Source organism: Oryctolagus cuniculus, chromosome 15 (assembly GCF_051225735.1).
Source record: "Oryctolagus cuniculus isolate XC-2025 breed Fujian yellow rabbit chromosome 15, ASM5122573v1, whole genome shotgun sequence".
NCBI lineage: Eukaryota > Metazoa > Chordata > Mammalia > Lagomorpha > Leporidae > Oryctolagus > Oryctolagus cuniculus.
In genome coordinates, this window is record NC_142881.1 from 60365252 (window position 1) to 60384149 (window position 18898).

The 18898-nt window shown below is 44.6% G+C and overlaps 1 protein-coding gene and 2 long non-coding RNA genes across 3 annotated transcripts in view; 2 read left to right on the top strand and 1 right to left on the bottom strand.

Moving 5' to 3' along the window:
• The window catches only part of CCAR1 (cell division cycle and apoptosis regulator 1), a 53248-nt gene extending 44006 nt beyond the window's left edge, over positions 1–9242 (top strand). The window contains exons 20-25 of the mRNA XM_089314967.1: positions 2633–2715; positions 3973–4119; positions 5467–5587; positions 5667–5852; positions 6611–6816; positions 8437–9242. Of these exons, the coding sequence (XP_089171093.1) occupies positions 2633–2715; positions 3973–4119; positions 5467–5587; positions 5667–5852; positions 6611–6816; positions 8437–8496 (803 nt within the window). The 3' untranslated portion in view covers positions 8497–9242. The remainder of the gene's footprint in view (positions 1–2632; positions 2716–3972; positions 4120–5466; positions 5588–5666; positions 5853–6610; positions 6817–8436) is intronic.
• Positions 9243–9391: 149 nt separating this feature from the next.
• On the top strand, positions 9392–12011 carry LOC138845375 (uncharacterized). The gene is made up of 2 exons (XR_011382428.2): positions 9392–9514; positions 11889–12011. It is a non-coding gene; the product is annotated as an uncharacterized LOC138845375 (long non-coding RNA).
• A 200-nt stretch (positions 12012–12211) lies between these two features.
• On the bottom strand, positions 12212–14961 carry LOC138845374 (uncharacterized). The gene is made up of 4 exons (XR_011382427.2): positions 14521–14961; positions 14203–14403; positions 13058–13341; positions 12212–12469 (listed from the first exon to the last, which is right to left on the bottom strand). It is a non-coding gene; the product is annotated as an uncharacterized LOC138845374 (long non-coding RNA).
• Between the last annotated feature and the right edge of the window lie 3937 nt (positions 14962–18898).

The following is an 18898-nucleotide window of genomic DNA, read 5'->3' on the forward strand; positions in this document are numbered from 1 at the left end:
GTTCCTCCTTATCCTACTTCTTTCCCACAGAATTTACCACCTATTGTTACTATATGGTATTTACTTATTTTGCATATTGACTGCCTTCCTCCCACTTGCATATAAGTTCTCATGTAAGAAAGATTTTTTTTTTTTTCATTTTTGGCTCATATATTCCATATCTCTGGAACATATAAATATCTAAATAGACTCTCTACTTAATACTTGTTGAATAACATAATCTGCAAGGCCAAATAAAATGGTAAGAGTATAATTCTTTTCTGTTTGTTTCCCTGGTATTTCTAGGGAAAGTTGTTGATTTTTTATGGTTTATTTACATTTTTTTAAGGCAGAGTTAGAGGCCAGCACTGTGGCATAACAGGTAAAGCCGCACCTGCAGTGCTAGCATCCCATATGGGTGCCTGGCTGTTCCACTTCCAGTCCAGGTCTCTGCTATGGCCTGGGAAAGCAGTAGAAGGTGACCCAAGTTCTTGGGCCCCTGCACCCGTGTGGGAGACCCGGAAAAAGCTCCTGGCTTCAGATTGGTACAGCTCGTCATTGCGACCAGTTGGGGCGTGAACCAGCAGATGGAAGACCTCACTCTCTCTGCCTCTCTTCTCTCTCTGTGTAACTCTGACTTTTCAAGTAAATAAATCTTAAAAAAAAAAAAAAAATAAGGCAGAGTTAGAGGGAGAGTAGTTGGGGGGAGAGAGAAATCATCTATCCCACTGGTTTATTCCTCATATGGCTCCAGTAGCCTAGTCTGGGCCAGGAACTTCATCTGGGTCTCCATGTGAATTGCAAGGGCCCAGGAACATGGACCATCTTATGCTTTCCTTGGTGAATTAGGAGGGCACAGGATTCTAAGTGGAACTGCCAGGATATGAACCCATGCTCACATGGATGCCATCATTGCAGGCAGCAGCTTAACCTCCTACACCAAAATGCAGGCTCCAGTGTTGTGGTTTAATTGTTTTTTTCATACTTTTTTTTTTAATTTATAGATTTATCTATTTGAAAGGCACATTACAGTTTAATTTTTATTTTATTTATTTGAGACAGAGACAGTGCTCGTATCCACTGGTTTACTCCCAAAATGCCCACAGTGGTCAGGACTGCTCTGGGACAAAGCCAGTAGCCAGGAACTTAGTCCGGATTAAGTCTCACTTGAGTGGCTGGAACTCAATTACTTGAGTTAGCAGTTGGAGCCAGGTACCAAACCCAGATACTCTGATAGGAACATAGGCATCTTAACTGATAAGTCAAATATTTTAAAATACCGGGTGAATATTTGGTCTAGTTATTAAGCTGCTGCTTGGGATGACAGTATCCCATATCAGAGTGCCTGTGTTCAAATCACAGCTCTAGCTTCCTACTAATGTGCACCCTGGGAGGCAACAGATGACAGCTGAAGTAGTTGGTTCCTGCTACCCACATGAGAGTCTTGAATTTTAGTTTCTGGCCAGCTTTGGCCAGGCTGAGCCCTGTATATAGACATTTGGAGAGTAAATCACAAGTTAGGGGATTTGCTCTGTATCTTTCTGCCTAATATTAAAAAAAAAAAAAACTTTTTAAAATTATTAGTGTATTGAAAGAGCTGCTAAGTAATATTTTCATAAAATTTGTGAAAGAATGATGTTGTGTTAGTTTGCTAGAGTTGCTGTCAAAAATACTGAATAGGCCGGCACCGCAGCTTACTAGGCTAATCCTCTGCCTTGCGGCGCCGGCACACTGGGTTCTAGTCCCGGTCGGGGCGCCGGATGCTGTCCCGGTTGCCCCTCTTCCAGGCCAGCTCTCTGCTGTGGCCAGGGAGTGCAGTGGAGGATGGCCCAAGTACTTGGGCCCTGCACCCCATGGGAGACCAGGAGAAGTACCTGGCTCCTGCCATCAGATCAGCGCGGTGCACTGGCCGCAGCGTGCCGGCCGCAGCCACCATTGGAGGGTGAACCAACGGCAAAAGAAGACCTTTCTCTCTGTCTCTCTCACTGTCCACTCTGCCTGTCCAAAAAAAAAAAAAAAAAATGAACAGAAATTCATCTCACAACTTTGTAGGTAAGGTCTGTAATCACAAAGTCAGCAGGATCGATTCCTTCTGAACACTGAGGAAATGGTTTGTTTCAGGCCTCTCTTGGCTTGTCCATAGCCATCTTCTCCCTACATCTTTTACATTGTCTGTCGCTGTGCAAATTTCCCCTTATGACATCAGTCATTGGATTATAGCCTGCCCTCATGACCTCATTTCACTTAATTACCTCTGTCTAGACCCTGCTTCCAGATAAGATGGTGGGGCTAGGGCTTCATTTGCCATTTTTTACTATTCTGGCTGTTTTCCCTTTTGGCTTTTAGAAATGAATGTTTCTCTTTTTAAATTTGTGGTATAATTTTTAATTTTATATATATATCTTGAAAAATCCTTCAAATATTTATGACATTAAGTTCCTTTAATTCAGTAAATTCAATTTTTTTATGCTCTCTTTATAAATATCTTATGTTCTTTGTTTCTTATAACACTCAAACTATTTTACTTTTAAAATATTTCTTTGCTATTTTGTCATTTGAAAACTGTTTCCTAATGAAAGTAGATTTAGTCTCAACAGTTGTTGAAAATATCCATGTTAAGGAGTGTCTTGGTGCTATTAAATTTATTTTGTAGATCGGGATGAGGAAGAGATGAATAAACGAGATGACAAGAGAGATATCAACAGATACTGCAAAGACAAGCCCTCTAAAGACAAGGTATTTACTGAATACTATTTTTTTCTTTTTAAAGATTTATTTATTTATTTGAAAGCTAAAGTTAGAGACACGGAAAGAGGTCTTCCATCCACTGGTTCACTCCCCAAATGGCTGCAGCAGCCAGAGATGCAGCAGTCAGGAGCCAGGAGCTTCTTGTGGGTCTCCCATGTGGTTGCAGGGTCTCAAGCACTTGGGCCATCTTCTGCTTTCCCAGACCATAGTAGAGAGCCGGATTGGAAGCATAGCAGCTGGGTCTTGAACCAGTGCCCATGTGGGATGCCAGCACGGCAGGGGTTGGCTTTTCCTGCTATGCCACAGCACCAGCCCCTACATTCTTTCTTTAAAAAGATGGATTTATTTATTTGAAACGCAGAGTTACAGTGTGAGAGAAATCTTTCATCTGTTGCTTCACTTGCCAAATGGCCACAGTGGCTGGGGTTGGGTCCAGCTAAAGCCAGGAGCCTGGAACTCCATCTGGGTCTTTTATGTAGGCAGCAGGGAACCAAGCATTTGGGCCACTCTCTGCTGCTTTCCCAGGTGCATTAGGGGGCTGCATTGGCAGTGAACTGTAGTTGGTACCCTAACTGGTATTCATATGGGATGTGGGCATTGCAGGCAGTTTGGCTCAACTCCCTGTGCCATGACTCTGGCCCTGAATAATACATCCTCTATAATGTGAATATTTTTATAACATACATATAAGCTTGCTAAACAACATGGTCATGAAGTTACTAGTCCTTTTATGTTCATGTATTACCAGTAAGTAAGATTCAGTCAGTTGGTAAACAGGCACGTGGCTCAATGATTAAGACAACCCTTGGGACGCCTGCATTTGCTTCAGAGTGCATGGTTCAAGTCCTAGCTGTGTTTCAGATGCTAGCTTCCTGCTAATGCCCACCATAAGAGGCAGCAAAACAGATGATCAATAGCTTGGGTCACTGCTATCCACGTGAGAGACACAAATTGAGTTCTATGCTCCTGGCTACAATCTGGCCCAGCGCCTACTATTGTGGAGCATTTAGGAAGTAAACTAGTGGATGGTGGAGTGATGTCTGTCTCTGTTTTTCAAATAAAATGAAAATGTATTTGTTGCTATGTCACATAATCAATGTCTGGTTTCTTTCTCCTATATTCATATACCAAATCAACTAATAATAGCTTCAATGAGGCAGAGGCCTTTGGCATTCCTATTGTATTTATGGACACACTTTCTAGAGTAAAAAATTGTATATGTTTTGTCTTCTGCATTTTCTTTAGGAAAAAGAAAAGACTCAGATGATCACAGTTAACAGGGATCTGTTAATGGCTTTTGTCTATTTTGATCAAAGCCACTGTGGTTACCTTCTTGAAAAGGATTTGGAAGAAATACTTTACACTCTTGGACTACATCTTTCTCGGGCTCAGGTAATCTGTCTTGTGAATATTTTAAGTGGAAGTATTTTTTTAATAATTCCTTAAAAAGTTTTCCTTTAAATAAATTCATTTAATTCTATAGATTGGTTTGTATCCTTTTAATCTACATACTTTGGTGTATAAAAACAACATACTACTAATTGTCTTGGCTAAGGCTAATTATAATACAGTCAAGCATACAAAAATGTATAAAGTGAGGAAGTTAGAAGTCTCTTCTCCCTTTTCCACTGTGATATTCTATTTCTCAGATCTAATAACCTTTTAGACCTTTTTGTTAAGTAACTCAGATATACGTGATAGTTCCATTTTTAGAATACATGAACTCATTATACACATATTGATACCTGTTTTCATTCAATTTGTTATGGTCTTTATACCATTAAAATAATGAGCCACCTCATTCTTTTTATTTCATTATATGGATGGTCTAATTAAACTAGTCCCTATTGCTGATAGTTTCTGGAGCTATAAGTTATGCTATATAAATATTGTATGTTTCAGTATTTCTTGATATGTGTTAGTATTTTTATTTAATTATTTGAGAGGTAGAGTTACAGGAAGAGAGAAGGAGGGACAGAAAAGGTCTTCTATCCACTGGTTCACTCCCCAGATGGACGCAATGGCTGGAGCTGGGCTGACTGAATGCCAGGAATGAGGAGCTTCTTCAGGCCTCCCATGCAGGTGGAGGGACCCAAGGACTTGAGCCATCTTCCACTGCTTTCCCAGGCCAAGCAGAGAACTGGGTTGGAAGAAGAGCAGCTGGGATTTGAACTGGCATCTGTATGGGATGTTGGCATTGCAGGCGGAGGCTTAGCCTAACTATGCCACACTACCAGCCCCTCAGTGTTTCTTTTCAACAATGAAATATTTTTCAAATGATAACTTGGAGAAAAAGCTTAAAAGCATAGCTCTCTAATTGAGTGGGAATGGATACTTGAAAAACCTTTCTGTGAATTTTAGTCATACATGAAAATTAGAACTGCTGTTGGGGGCTGGTGCTGTGGCGCAGCGGGTTAAAGCCTTGGCCTGAAGTGCCGGCATCCCATATGGCTGCCCATTCTAGTCCTGGCTGTTCCTCTTCTGATCCAGCTCTCTGCTATGGCCTGGGAAAGCAGTAGAAGATGGCCTAAGTTCTTGGGCCCCTGCACCCACGTGGGAGACCTGGAAGAAGCTCCTGGCTTCGGATCAGCACAGCTCCAGCCATTGCGGCCATCTGGGGAATGAACCAGTGGATGGAAGACCTCTTTCTGTAACTCTTTCAAATAAAATAAATCTTTAAACAAAAAAAAAAAGCCGCTGTTTCAGGAATGTCAATCTTTTTGTTTACTTGAACAACAGGTAAAGAAACTTCTTAATAAAGTAGTGCTCCGTGAATCTTGCTTTTACCGGAAATTAACAGACACCTCCAAAGATGAAGAAAATCATGAAGAATCTGAATCACTGCAGGAAGATATGCTAGGTTTGAATATATTAAGGTCTTACTTTTTTGTTGATAAATTATTAGAGATGAAAAAATAATACAGTGTTTTATATTATAGGAAACAGGTTGTTACTTCCAACACCAACAGTAAAGCAAGAATCAAAGGATTTGGAAGAAAATGTTGGCCTCATTGTGTACAATGGTGCAATGGTAGATGTAGGAAGCCTGTTGCAGAAGTTGGAAAAGAGTGAAAAAGTAAGAGCTGAAGTAGAACAGAAGCTACAGTTACTGGAAGAAAAGACAGGTAAGGGACAATGTTGGTATGTCAATACTTTTTACCACCCTGTTAGGAGATTATATATATATATATATATATATATATTGATTCCAAAAATTTTAAACTTTCTTCATGGTGTTGTATAAACTTGTGATGTATGCAGGTCTGTCTGTCTGTGTAACTCAGTAGCTGAGTGTACTTGTCAAAGGCTGTGACTTCACGCTTTCTGGCGGGAGGCCCTGTGCTGCCTGAACAGGGCAGCGGGGCTGCCTGCTGTCTGGGCTGCACCTCAGACACGGAACTCCATTGACTGTGCCGGATCTTCAACTTTCCATATAAGACCTGGGGGCAGAGCAGCAGCAGATACTGACACAGTCTCCAAGTTATATTTTAATCCTTTTTTCCATGACCTTTTTTAAAGTAGTCTCCTACATATCCACACTTGCTTGTACTTGTACATAAACTGGCATTTAATGCACATAATGTAACTTTTGATCATTTCTGCTTAAGGTTTGAAATCACTTTTGCTTTATAAGAAAATCTTAGCTATTCATGTGTTCAGATTCATTTGTTCTGTCTCTTCCTTTCTAATTCTATGTAACTTCTTTTAGTCTAAATACCATCTGCAAATGGAACCTGGGTTTTGAATTAATACTCATCAATGTTTTAATGAATTCTTCAGTGTGATTTGCAATTGATTTTTATAAGTATGTGTACATTTTAGTTCCATAACTCTGAATTGATTAGAGACAAAATTGTGAATTTTGGATCTTTTCTTTAAATAGATGAAGATGAAAAAAACATACTAAGTTTGGAGAATTCCAACAAAAGCCTCTCAGGTGAACTCAGAGAAGTTAAAAAGGACCTTAGTCAGTTACAAGAAAACTTAAAGGTTTCAGAAAACATGAACTTGCAATTTGAAAATCAACTGAATAAGACAATCAGAAACTTATCTACAGTAATGGATGAAATCCACACTGTTCTGAAGAAGGTTAGAAATTTTAACATTGTTATGGTTCCCTTCAATGTTTTAAGTTTCTGGCATTTTATTATTTTATTGATAAACGTTTAGTCATTTTGTTGTAGAAGTAAATAATGGTAGTGTAAGTCCTTTAGGAGATTCAAAAGTGACTTTCCAAAGATAATATTTTCCTAAAACTTATTTCACTATTTATACGTACAGACTTTTTAAAAAGATTTATTTATTTGAAAGGTAGAGTTAGAGGGATATAGAGATCTTCTATCCACTGGTTGACTCTCCAGGTGGCCAGGGCTGGGCCAGGCTGAGGCCAGGAGCCTGAAACTCCATCTGGTTCTCATGTTGGTGGCAGGGACCCAAGCATTTAGGCCATCTTCTGCTACTTTCCTAGGTGCATGAGCTGGATCAAAAGTGGAGCAGCCAGAATTTGAACAAGTGCTCATGGGATGCTAGTGTGTCAGGTGGTAGCTTAAACCCACTGTGTCACAACAACATCCTTATATGTATAAATCTCTTGAAGCAAATTTTTTTTTTTCTTCTTTGAAAGATTTTATTTGAGAGCTACAGTTAAAGACAATGAGAGATACAGGGAGAAAGGTCTTCTATCCACTGGTTAGCACACCAACTGGCCAGAGCTGGGTCGATCTGGAGCCAGGAGCTTCTTCTGGGTCTCCCACGCAGGTGCAGAGGCCCAAGTGCTTGGGCCTTCCCATGCTCTAGCTAAGCTGGATCAGAAGAGGAGCAGCCAGGACTAGGAACTGGCATCCATATGGGATGCTGGCGCTGCAGGCAGAGGATTAACCTAGTGCGCCACAGAGCTGGCCCCAGAAAATTTTCAGTTTCTTTTAGAACCAGAGAGTGAACTTGGGGAAGATAAAAACATTTTTAAAAAAGAATTTTTGGGGGGCTGGCGCTATGGCATAGCGGGTTAAAGCCCTGGCCTGAAGCACCAGCATCCCATATGGACACTGGTTCTTGTCCTCTTCCCATCCAGCTCTCTGCTATGGCCTGGGATAGCCCTAGAAGATGGCCCAAGTCCTTAGGCCCCTGCATCCATGTGGGAGACCCGGAAGAAGCTCCTGGCTTTGGATCAGCTCAACTCTGGCCATTGTGGTCAACTGGGGAGTGAACCAGCAGATGGAAGACCTCTCTCTATGTCTACCTCTCTTTCAAATAAATAAATCTTTTAAAAAAATAAAAAATGATTTATTTGAAGGAGAGAGTAAGAGAGGTTTTCTGTCATTTGGTTATTCCTCAAATGGCTGCAGCATCCAGATCTGGGCCAGACTTAATCCAGGAACCTGGAACTCCATTTGAATCTTTAATGTTGATCAAGTAGTTGGGCCAACCTCCTCTGCTTTAGCAGCAGGGCAGCCAGGAATCAAACCGTCATTCTGATCAGGATGCAGGCATTGCAGGTCGCAGCTTAGCTTACTGTGCCACCATGTGGACCCCAAAACTATTTTTTCAGAAGTGGTATTGGGTAGAATTGAGGGAAATTTTTTTGGTACCAAGATATTGAAATTATCAATATTCTTATCACTTAAAAAAATTAAACAGTAATCCATTATAAATTAACTTCAGAGTAACATCAGAGAATCTAATGTAATCTTTTTCCTTATTCTTTTATAGGATAATGTAAAGATTGAAGACAAAGATCAGAAATCCAAGGAAAATGGTGCAAGTGTATGATAAAATGTGCCGTAGTAATGAGGAATGGTGTTAAATAATGTAATATATAAAATCATGACATAAGAATGTTTGAAGGTGATGCATGTTTGATTTTAGTAGTATAAATATGTTAGCTCAAATGATGTATAAAGTTTTATCAATGTGTGTCTGCTTTTGAAAATTGCTTGTAATTCCTAGCATCTGAATTATTAAACACTCCTTGAGTGAAATAATTTTGCATTGCAAAATGTTTTAGGATGAACTTTGTTATAGTTTTAACCCCAATAAAGTTCATCAGTTTAATTGACAGTAGTATTTACTTATGAAATATTGGTTATTAAGGTACCTAGAAAAATTTAATTTATTTATAGAATTTTTAGTTTTTAAATTTTTTAGTCCATCTTTTAAAATTTCAGTACAAATCATAAAGTAGCATGATGCTTAAGTTTTTCAAGCTTTTGAACCAGAAATTTTTTTTACTTTTCACTAAAAGATGCCTTTAATTACTGAAATTCCCTAAAAGCATTCAGTAAAACTTCATCCAAAAGACAGTATATCAGAAAGTAAAAAAAGTAACAATTAGGATTGTCACTGTATATATTAGGCTTTACATAAAAATAGTCTTGTTAATATTAATAGTTTCAGTTAATTGTTCTACTTTCCAAGAATAGTATCTACATTACTTTGTCAAATGTACAGTTTAGTATCAAGCCATTAGATGTCAGTGTGATGCTTTAAGTCTTTAATTAAAAATAATTTTTTATTAATCTGTGTACTTCCTTTAGGAATATTAATAGATAATCAACTGTTCAGTCAAAAGTAGGAAATGCAATTTATTCTAAAACAGTGATTATTTATAAGGGCTGCATTTACCCCACAAGGAACATTTGACAATGTCTTCAAATATTTTTGTCATAGTTGGCTGGGTGCTCCTGGTATCTGGTTGGTAGAGGCCAAAGATGTTGCTAAACATCATGTGATACATAGAACAGCTCCCACAAAATGGAATTATCCAGCTCCAGATGTCTGTAGTGCCCAGGTTAGCAAACCTATTCTAAAAGATTATTCCATTTACAGTTAAGTGATGTTTTGTCTTTGAAGTTTTACTTGGTAACTCTTAGTGGAATGTTTTGCTATCATAAAAAGAATCTAGAATATCACTTTATTTTCATATAATAGCAGCTAGGTATTCCAAATTAGGTGAATGAGAATGTAAAGTGCCATGTTACATGTGTCTTAAAAGGAATTCACATGGCTCTTAACTAAAATGGATTAAAATAACCTCAAATTCTTCCTCAAACCAGTTTTTGTCATAAGTTGCCATTTCTGGTCTTAGGGCTTATTGAACCTCTTCAAAGCCAGATTACAGACTGACTGTTGATTATATAGTTACTGTATAAACATTTCTATATTTTTAAGGCAGGTAGCGGGCCCAGTGCTCAAGACACTGCTAGGAAAATTCACATTCCAGTTTGGAGTGCCTGGGTTTATGTCCCAACTCTGCTTCCAATTCAGCTTTCTGATGCATACCCTGGAAGAAGCCAGGATAGGCCAGGCTCCTGACTTTGGCATGGCCCAGCTACTATAGGCCTTTGGGGCGTGAGCCAGTGGATGAAAGGTCTGTAACTAAAACAGCAATGACATCTTAAAAAATTAATTAAAAAAACAGTAATGACAGAGTTCCTTGATAGCATATCTTTATTTTTATTTGAAAGGCAGAGATCTTTATCCACTGGTTCATTCCCTAAATGCCCAGTACAGCCAGGGCTGTGCTAGGCTAAAGCTGTAAGTCAGGAACTCAGTTGAAGTGGCAGGGTCCCAAGTAGATGAGCCATCACCTGCTGCTCCCTGGAGGGTACATTAGTAGGAAGCGGGACCTGAAATAGGCAGTCCAGTTCAGAATGCAGGTGTCCCATACAGTAACCTAACTGCTGAATCAAATGCACACTGCAGAGTTTGTTGTTGTTTTGTTTTTAAGATTTTAAAGGACAGAGCTCCTTTGCTTACTAGTTCACTCCCCAGATAACTACAACAGCCTGGGCTCGGTTAGGCCAGTATTGGGAACAAGGAACTCCATCAGGTCTCCCACGTGGGTGAAAGGCACTCAGGTGGTTGAGTCAGCATCTGCTGCCTCCCAGATGCTTTAGTACAGAACTGGATTGGAAGTGGAACAGCCAGGACTCAAACTGCACTTGGATACAGGGTGCAAGTGTTGCAAGCAGATTAACTCGCTGCTTGCAACACTGGCATCCCATATCAGAGCGCTGGGTCAAGGCTGGCTGCTCTCCTTCCCATCCAGCTCCCTGCTAATGCGCCTGGGAAAACAGCAGCAAATGACTGAAGTAATTGGGCTTCTGCCATTCATGTAGGAGACCCAGAAGTTCAGGGCCCTGTTTTCAGCCTGGCCCCACCCTGGCTGGTTGTGGCCATTTGGAGAGTGAAACAGAGGATGGACCATATCTTTCTCCCTTTCTCTGTCACTCTGCCTTTCAAATAAGGTTTTGGAAAAAAAAAAAAAAAACTTATTTGAAAGGTAGAGTGACAGAAATGGGGAGACAGGTTTTCTGTTTGCTGGTTCACTCCCCAAATGGCCACAAGGTCTGGGGCTGGGCTAGGCCAAAACCAGGAGCCAGGAACTCCATCTGGGTCTCCCACATGGAGAGATCCATTACTTTATTTCGCAAAGAACTAAAACAATTTTCTTTTTCAAACTAAAAAAAAAAAAAGAGGGAGACAAAGCTCTATTTTCTATTTTCCTCTTCGAAATAGCTTTGGGAAGATAGTCTTCTCACATGAACAACAGCACAATTTCACGAACAACATTCTACCGACTCAAAGCCAACAATTGGCTGATGGGAGGCAGGAGAGAGGAAGGAAGAGGGGGCCCTTTCCCACTCAAGCACACGTTCAGACCGTGGCTGGCTGGCGCAGCTCTGAGGGCGGCGGCAGGGGAGAGAGCTGAGATTTGAAATTCCTTAGCTCATAGTTTTGGAGGCTGGCGTCTGGTGAGGGCCTCGGTGCTGCACCGTGATGTGCAAGAAAACATCCGCTGTGAGACCATCGCTTTCCCAGGCACCTTAGCAGGGAGCTGGACCCATGACTCCAGCTGGCACCCATATGGGATGCTGGTGTTGCAGGTGGCAGCTTAACCCTTTCCACCACAACACCAGCACTCTCAGATAAGATTTTTTTTTTTTAATGTTTCCTAACCAATACCTATTGTATAACTGATTGGAATTAGCAGTGACTAACATTGTTTATTCACAGATGGAATTCTCTGATTTTTCTCAAGTATGTATACCGCTTAAAGTTTAAGGCACTTTCACCCTGAAAGACTAAAACCTTCAAGTCTTATACCTTGGTTTAATCCATAAGATCATTTTCTTGACTAGTAAGCCTACTTCTCTTGTAAGATGCAGGAATCTGAAGCATCGAGAGAGTAGAATCCTGGCAGAGAATGTGCGCCTCAGTTTTGGAAGCGAATTGGATGAACCATCACAAGTTACAATGGAACTGCTTGAAATGAATATCCCAGCTCTGTTTTATTGATAAAATTCCAGACTCTGGTACCAGAACGTTTAAAACTATATTTTGGAGAAGCAAAAGCCTTTCTCTGGGAATATCCAGCAAGGTTAAGCCATAGAGAGGTGATTGAGCACAAAGTGCTTAGCATAAGATTCAGAATTGACCGCTCACATTCAAATAACTTAATAGACTTGAAAAATTTCAGAAGTGCTTTTGGTATTAATCTAGTAACATCTGCATTTGGATGACAGATTTTTATAGGTTTGTTGAATGCTTTTATATAATAACTTCAGTTTATAGTTGAAAAAAGTTGTGTGCCAAGGATTCCAAAAACATAGTGGCAAGACTAACCAGAGCCAACTCTGTGCTCGTCCATCCTCACCTTTCTTGTGTGAGCAGAGTGAGACCTCACTAATCCAGTCATCATCCATAATTCCTTGGAAAGCGTGCTCTCAGCATAAGTGGAAATCTAAAATATTTAAAGACAACAGATTAGTTGATGCCCTTATCTGTGTCCTAAGTCACTGGTCTTTCCCCACTGCTGGAAGTAGGTCAAAGCTGTAGCACTTGCTGTGGCTACGCATGGGCAAGCCAGAGGAAATTCTAAAAACACCCAGCAGGCAGACTTCCCAGAGTCAGGGTCCTGGGCCACTCTTTAAAAAGCCATTACCTAAAACAGGATTGGGGACTGAGAGAGATGTTTAACAGGTGTTAGTAGAGGCCAGCAGAGGGCATACAGCAACACAGTTCTGACACCATGTGAGGGGCGTGTCCTGGGCCACCATGCCACGGTCTTTAGGGGTCACCTACTCTGGGCAAGTTAGCTGAAATACTAAAGGTGTACTTGGATGGTTATAGAGGACAAAGGTTCCCTTTGGAGCAAGTGTGCTCCTGGGTGATGGCAGTGTATTTCTCTACCCCAGGCCCCTGTGCTTGGGGACTTAGAGCCAGGTTGTGTATCGGGCCCTCCCCTGAGGGGCTAGAAGGGAGCAGCAGGATAGTTCCAGCTGCACCTACCAAGGCCACCTGAGTGTGCTCTTCTTTGCCCAGTAGCTACCTGCACTGGAAGGAGCAGATTGTTGTCTGCACCCATGACGGTCAGATGTTGGCTCTGGGCTGTGAATTTGCAGCTGCGCAGGGGCTGCAGCAGTCAGCTCCTCCATGCGGCATTTGCCCTCGGAGTTCCATCCTTCACCTTCATGGGAGAGGCTGAAGGAGGAAGGCCTTCTAATGCCTCCCCACCCTGTCAGCGTGGACCGTGGCTAGCCAGGGAACGAACATCCTTTACTGACGGATTAGAGGTGCAGGTTCACCACCAGGCTTCGGCAATGGCTGGAATCCCTGCAAAAACATTTTTCTACATAAAACTGAATCAAAGAGGATGTCAGAATTGAGAAAGGGCCTCTCATAAACCATCTCAGCGGGGCTGAGCAAAGGGGGTCCTGGGTGGCCATCCTCGTCACTAGGAGGGCAATTGGGACCCTTGCCGTATCCACCTGCCTGGCAGCCTTCTTTGCTGCCCCATCTGCTGGGGCCCCTGCAGGCTGGCCTGATGTCTCACATCGCTGAACCCTCTACCATTCTGGGGTTCCTTCACACAGGCTCCAGCCCTGCAGCACAACACCTGGTTTCAAATCTCTATGGAAGCTGCCAGCACCCCTAACTCTTCGAGTTCTATAACCTCCAAGACCAACACCATGTGTGCAGTGCCGATGTCTGCCACCAACCGGGTGAACCGGAAGCTCCATCACGAAGAGTCGGCCTTGCAAGACCTTAAGCAATTCCGACCTTCAAGGCCTGTGTTGCACCAGTGAGGTGGGAGCCTCCAGAGCCTTTCTCCCATCATCTCCCTCAACATGCCTTTTGTCTTTTTTAGCTAGGGCCAATTTTAAGGCGGCAGCCAAGGGGCGAGTCCGTGGGAATGAACTGGCAGTTTCCCAGGATCTCACACAAATCACCCAGGCATCCCCCGGGCCCCTGTGCACTGAACCAGTGACGTCAAATGTGAGAGCTGCCCAAGTACCCTCAGATCTCACAGCAGTTCAGGCTGGGTCATGAGACCCCACACCACTTTCTCACTCAGCACCTAGATGCAGCCACCAACTGAGCTGTCTGATGTGAACCTTCCTGAAAGTTACCAGTAGAAGGGAAGGAGGCCAAATAGACTCCAGCACAAGGGAGGCGAGAGGCCGAGAGACTCACCAAGCCGATGTCTGGGTGGGGCTCCGGCTCCGGCTCCAGCTCCAAGCTGTGGGTCGGGGTCAGACTCAGCACTTCAGAGGGTGAGCCCCAGTGGATAGCAGGCTCAACGCGTGACAGGCCAGTGGTCCACTGAGGCGCCCACAGGGCTCTGGAGCAGGGTCCCAACCTGGTCCTTGTGCTGAAGCCAAGAGAGGCTTCTTCCTGCAGGAGATGTGGCGCTGCTGTCACCCCTCTCCTCATGTGCCCCTTACCTCCAGACCCCTGAACACCCTGCACCTCGGGTGAGGGCTTGGAAGGGGTCTGCTTTACCATCCGCACCTGTTCTGCTTTCGTCTGTCCCAGGATTGGTGGGAAGATAATCTTGTCTCCCCGCAGCAGCTGCCACAAGCTGACCGGCACCAAGTCGAGGTCAACCCTGCAGTAGTAGTAAATTCCACTGAGAAATGATAATCAGGTAAACACTCTTATAACCATTCCCCCATGAATTAAAAAGATCTGAAAATATTTTGAGAAAAGCAGAGCAATAGAAGGAGAAAAGTTTTCTAACTGCTGTTTCACTCCCCAAATGACTACCAGGCCAGGGCTGGGCCAGGCCAGAGATGAGAGCCTGGAACTTCACCCTGGTCTCCCGTGTGGGGCGAGGATCTGGGCCATCTGCTGCTTCCCCAGGCACATTTGTGGGGAGCTGGGTCAGAGGCTAAACAGCTGGGACTAGAAGCAGCACTCAGGGATGCTGGGTTGCACGAGGTGGATTACCCCGCTGTGTTACAGTGCTCGCCTCAGCCTGTGGGGTTTCTAACAGATCTGCTGGCATTTGGGGAGATTCCAGTATTCACGCCATAGTCCTCAGCCATTCAACAGCTGGGCAGTCTGGAGCCACACAGCCAATGGCCCACAGGGGTGGGGTTGGGGGCGGGGGCTGACAATGCTCCCTCTTTAAAGTTCCCGATTGTAGTAATTCCTACTATGGGGGAAACCTTTGGAAGATCCTGCCAACTGTGCCAGTTGTCACCCTGTGAGAGCTCAAAGTCCAAGAGGGCTCAGAGAAAGCCCTCAGAAGTCCAGTTGGGGACAGTTCTCTTTGCTCACGGTGGGGACTGGTGGCAGCTGCCTGGTCAGCTGGAGCACAGTGTTAACTGGCACAGGAGTCAACAAGCAGCACTGGTCCGTGATTAAAACACCTGTTCATTCCCCCGTGTTCCCCGGCTGCAGCTGTGTCAGGCTCACGCCGTTGCCCACCCCCCACCAGGTCTTAGGGCGTTCACCCTGGAAGGGGAGGATCCCAGAGCCACCCCCAGCCCGGCTAGAAAGCTCCTCCAGGAGAGGGCAGCGTTGTGCCGAGCCTGCCCTGTAATTTCACTGCCTCGTTTTATGTCCTATTTAGAGAGCTAGCTATTAAGTGATTTCTAAACTGAGAACCTTTTGAGGCAGATGCAAAGTGCCAAGAATAATTACACGCCAGGTACGAGCCATGTCTAGGGCAAACGAACACAGGGTTATTAGATTTGGTCGCCTTGTGGGTAACATTGAGCTGCCTTTGCTGTTCACTAGGTAGAAGACAGTCTTCAGGCTTGTACATCGATGAAGATTAAATTCGGGGTCCCAGAGTACTTAAAAAAGATTATTAAAAAATGTACTTGGGGCCGGCGCCGCGGCTCAATAGGCTAATCATCCACCTAGCGGCGCCGGCACACCGGGTTCTAGTCCCGGTTGCCCCTCTTCCAAGCTAGCTCTCTGCTGTGTCCCAGGTGTGTAGTGGAGGATGGCCCAAGTGCTTGGGCCCTGCACCCCCTGGGAGACCAGGAAGAAGCACCTGGCTCCTGGCTTCGGCTTAGCTCTGGCTGTGGTGGCCATTTGGGGGGTGAACACATGGAAGGAAGACTTCTCTGTCTCTCTCACTGTCTAACTCTAGCTGTCAAATTTTAAAAAATTGCAAAGATGTTTTAAAAAAATGTACTTATCTATTTGAAAGGCAGACAGAAACTTAACATACACTGCTTCATTCCCCAAATGCCTGCAGCAGTGCCAAGCCAAAATCAAACCAGGGAATTCAATCCATGTCTCCTACCCAGGTAGCAGGAACCTAAATACCTCGGCAGTGGTCTGCTGCCTCCCAGGACCCTGGATTAGCAGGGAGCTGGAATTGGAAGCAGAGCAGGGGCTTGAACCTAGGCACTCAGATACAGGATGCAGCTGTCTCGAGCAGCATCTTAATTGCTAAGCCAAGCTCGCCTCCAGAGTACTTTTTTTTTTTTTTTAAGATTTATTTTAGGGGCCGGCACTGTGGCATAGCTGGTAAAGCTGCCGCCTGCAGTGCCGGCATCCCATACGGGCACCGGTTCAAATTCCGACTGCTCCACTTCCGACCCAGCTCTCTGCTATGGCCTGGGAAAGCAGTAGAAGATGGCCCAAGTCCTTCGGTCCCTGCACCCACATGGGAGATCCGGAAGAAGCTCCTGGCTCCCAGCTTTGGATCGTCAGAGCTCTGGCTGTTGTGGCCAACTGGGGAGTGAATCAGCAGATGGAAGACCTCTCTCTCTGCCTTTCCTCTCTCTAACTCTTTTAAATAAATAATTTTTAAAAAAGATTTATTTTATTTGAAAGGCAGAGTTAGGCAGAGATCTTCCATGTGCTGATCTGCTGGTTCACTCTGCAACAGCCAGGGGTTGGCCAGGCCAAAGCCAGGAGCCTGGAGCTCCATCTAGGTCTCCCACATTAGTGCAGGGGCCCAAGCACTTGGGTGATCCTGCATTGCCATCCAGGCAGACCAGCAGGGACCTGGATGGGAAGTGGAGCAGCCGGGGCTTGAACCAGCACTCATACAGGATGCAGGTGTCCAAGGCAGCAGCTTAACTTGCTGTGCCAGCTCTTTCCCTTCCGCACCCCAGTAGTTTCAACAGTGAATTAAATGCTTAGTCTTGAAATGCCTCGCACCGGCTACTTAGGAAGAAAAGCGGTTTCATCTGCTCCCACTTTCGGAGGCTGGAAGCCCGAGACCCAGCAGCCCCACTGACTCTGCTGTTGGGCAGATGACAGGAGGATGCCCAAACCTAGTCATTTAAGTGGGTAAGTGCTTGGCTCAGAAAACAGGTAGTGAGGGGCAGGTGTCAGAGGCAGTCAGGGAGGATCCCCGAAAGATAGGAGAGTTGCAGGCGAGGACTGTCAGCGCCAGGTGCTCTGGGCAGCCCAGCCAGGGTGCGCCACCTGCCTGAGGCCCCTAGGAAGCCGTGCTTGTGCTCTCTCCTGGAGGCAGAGGGGGAGCTTCTGTCACCAGCTCGAACTTTTTTTTCCCCTAGATTTATTGGAAAGCCACAGTTAGGGAGAGGCAGAGAGAGAGAGAGCCATCCACTGGTTCACTCCCCAAGTGGCTGCAACAGCCAGGGCTGGGCCAGGCAGAAGCCAGGAGCTTCTTTTCTTCCAGGTCTCCCATGTGGGTGCAGGGACCCAAGGACTTGGGGTATCCTCCGCTGCTTTCCCAGGCGCGTTAGCAGGGAGCTGAATGGGAAGTGGAGCAGCCGGGACTTGAACTGGCATCTATATGGGATACCAGCATCGCAGGTGGCAGCGTTACCTGCTATGCCACAATGCCAGCCCTTCTTAAAGAAACTGCCTTAATGCAGGGGGGTTGTGGTACAGTGGGTTAAGCTCCTGCCTGCGATGCTGTATCCCTCACTGGTGCAGCAGTTTGGGTCCCAGCCACTCCCCTTCTGATCCAGCTCCCTGCTAATGCACATGGAAAAACAACGGGAGACAGCCCAAGTCCTTTGGGCCCTGGCACCCACGTGGGAGACCCAAGATAGAGTTCCAAGCTCCTGACTTTGGCCTGGCTCAGCCCTGGCTGTTGCAGCTGACTGGGATGAAGGATCTCTATTGTTCTTTCAAATAAATAAATTAATCAACAGAAAAGAAACTACTAAAAAAATTGCTCTAAATGGGCAAGGCAAAGGTCAGAGGAACTTCATTTGGCTGATCTAGACGTTCCTAAGTCGTTGCTCCATGGACTATTTGTCTTCCTGGGTTCTGGAAAGACAGGATCTACTCAGTAGTTGAGTTTAAGGGGTGTAAATATATACACATGCCCTTGAACCGAAGATAGAGCAGAGGGGTGGCTGTTTGGCCTAGCATTAACACACTCATGCCCATAAGGAAGCGCATACATTCAATGCCTGTCTCTGGCTCTTGACTCCAGCTTCTCGCTAATACAGACTCCGAGGCAGCAGGTGATGGTTCAAATGGCTGAGACCCTGCCGCCCACGTGGGAGACGTGGGTTAGATTCCCACCACCTCCCATCTCCACCCTCCTTCCTTCCCAGCACCATGCTCCATGGCTGCTACAGGCACCTGGGGAGTGAACAAGTAGATGAGACTTTTCTGTTTCTCTCAATTAAAAAAAATTATAAATTTTCAAGATTTAATTTTTAAAAACATAAAATATATGTTAAGTTCTAAACCCTCAAATTTGTCATTTAATTCTACCATCTTAAGGAATACACAGGATGTGGGGCTGGCGCTGTGGCATAGTGGGTAAAGTCATGGCTTGCGACACAGGCATCCCGTGTGGGTGCTGGTTCACGTCCCAGCTGCTCCGCTGCTGATCCAGCTCCCTGCTAGTGCGCCTGGAAAAAGCAGCACAGATGTCCTCAGTGTTTGGGCCCTGCACCCACATAGGAGACACAGCCGAGGCTCCCGGCGTTGG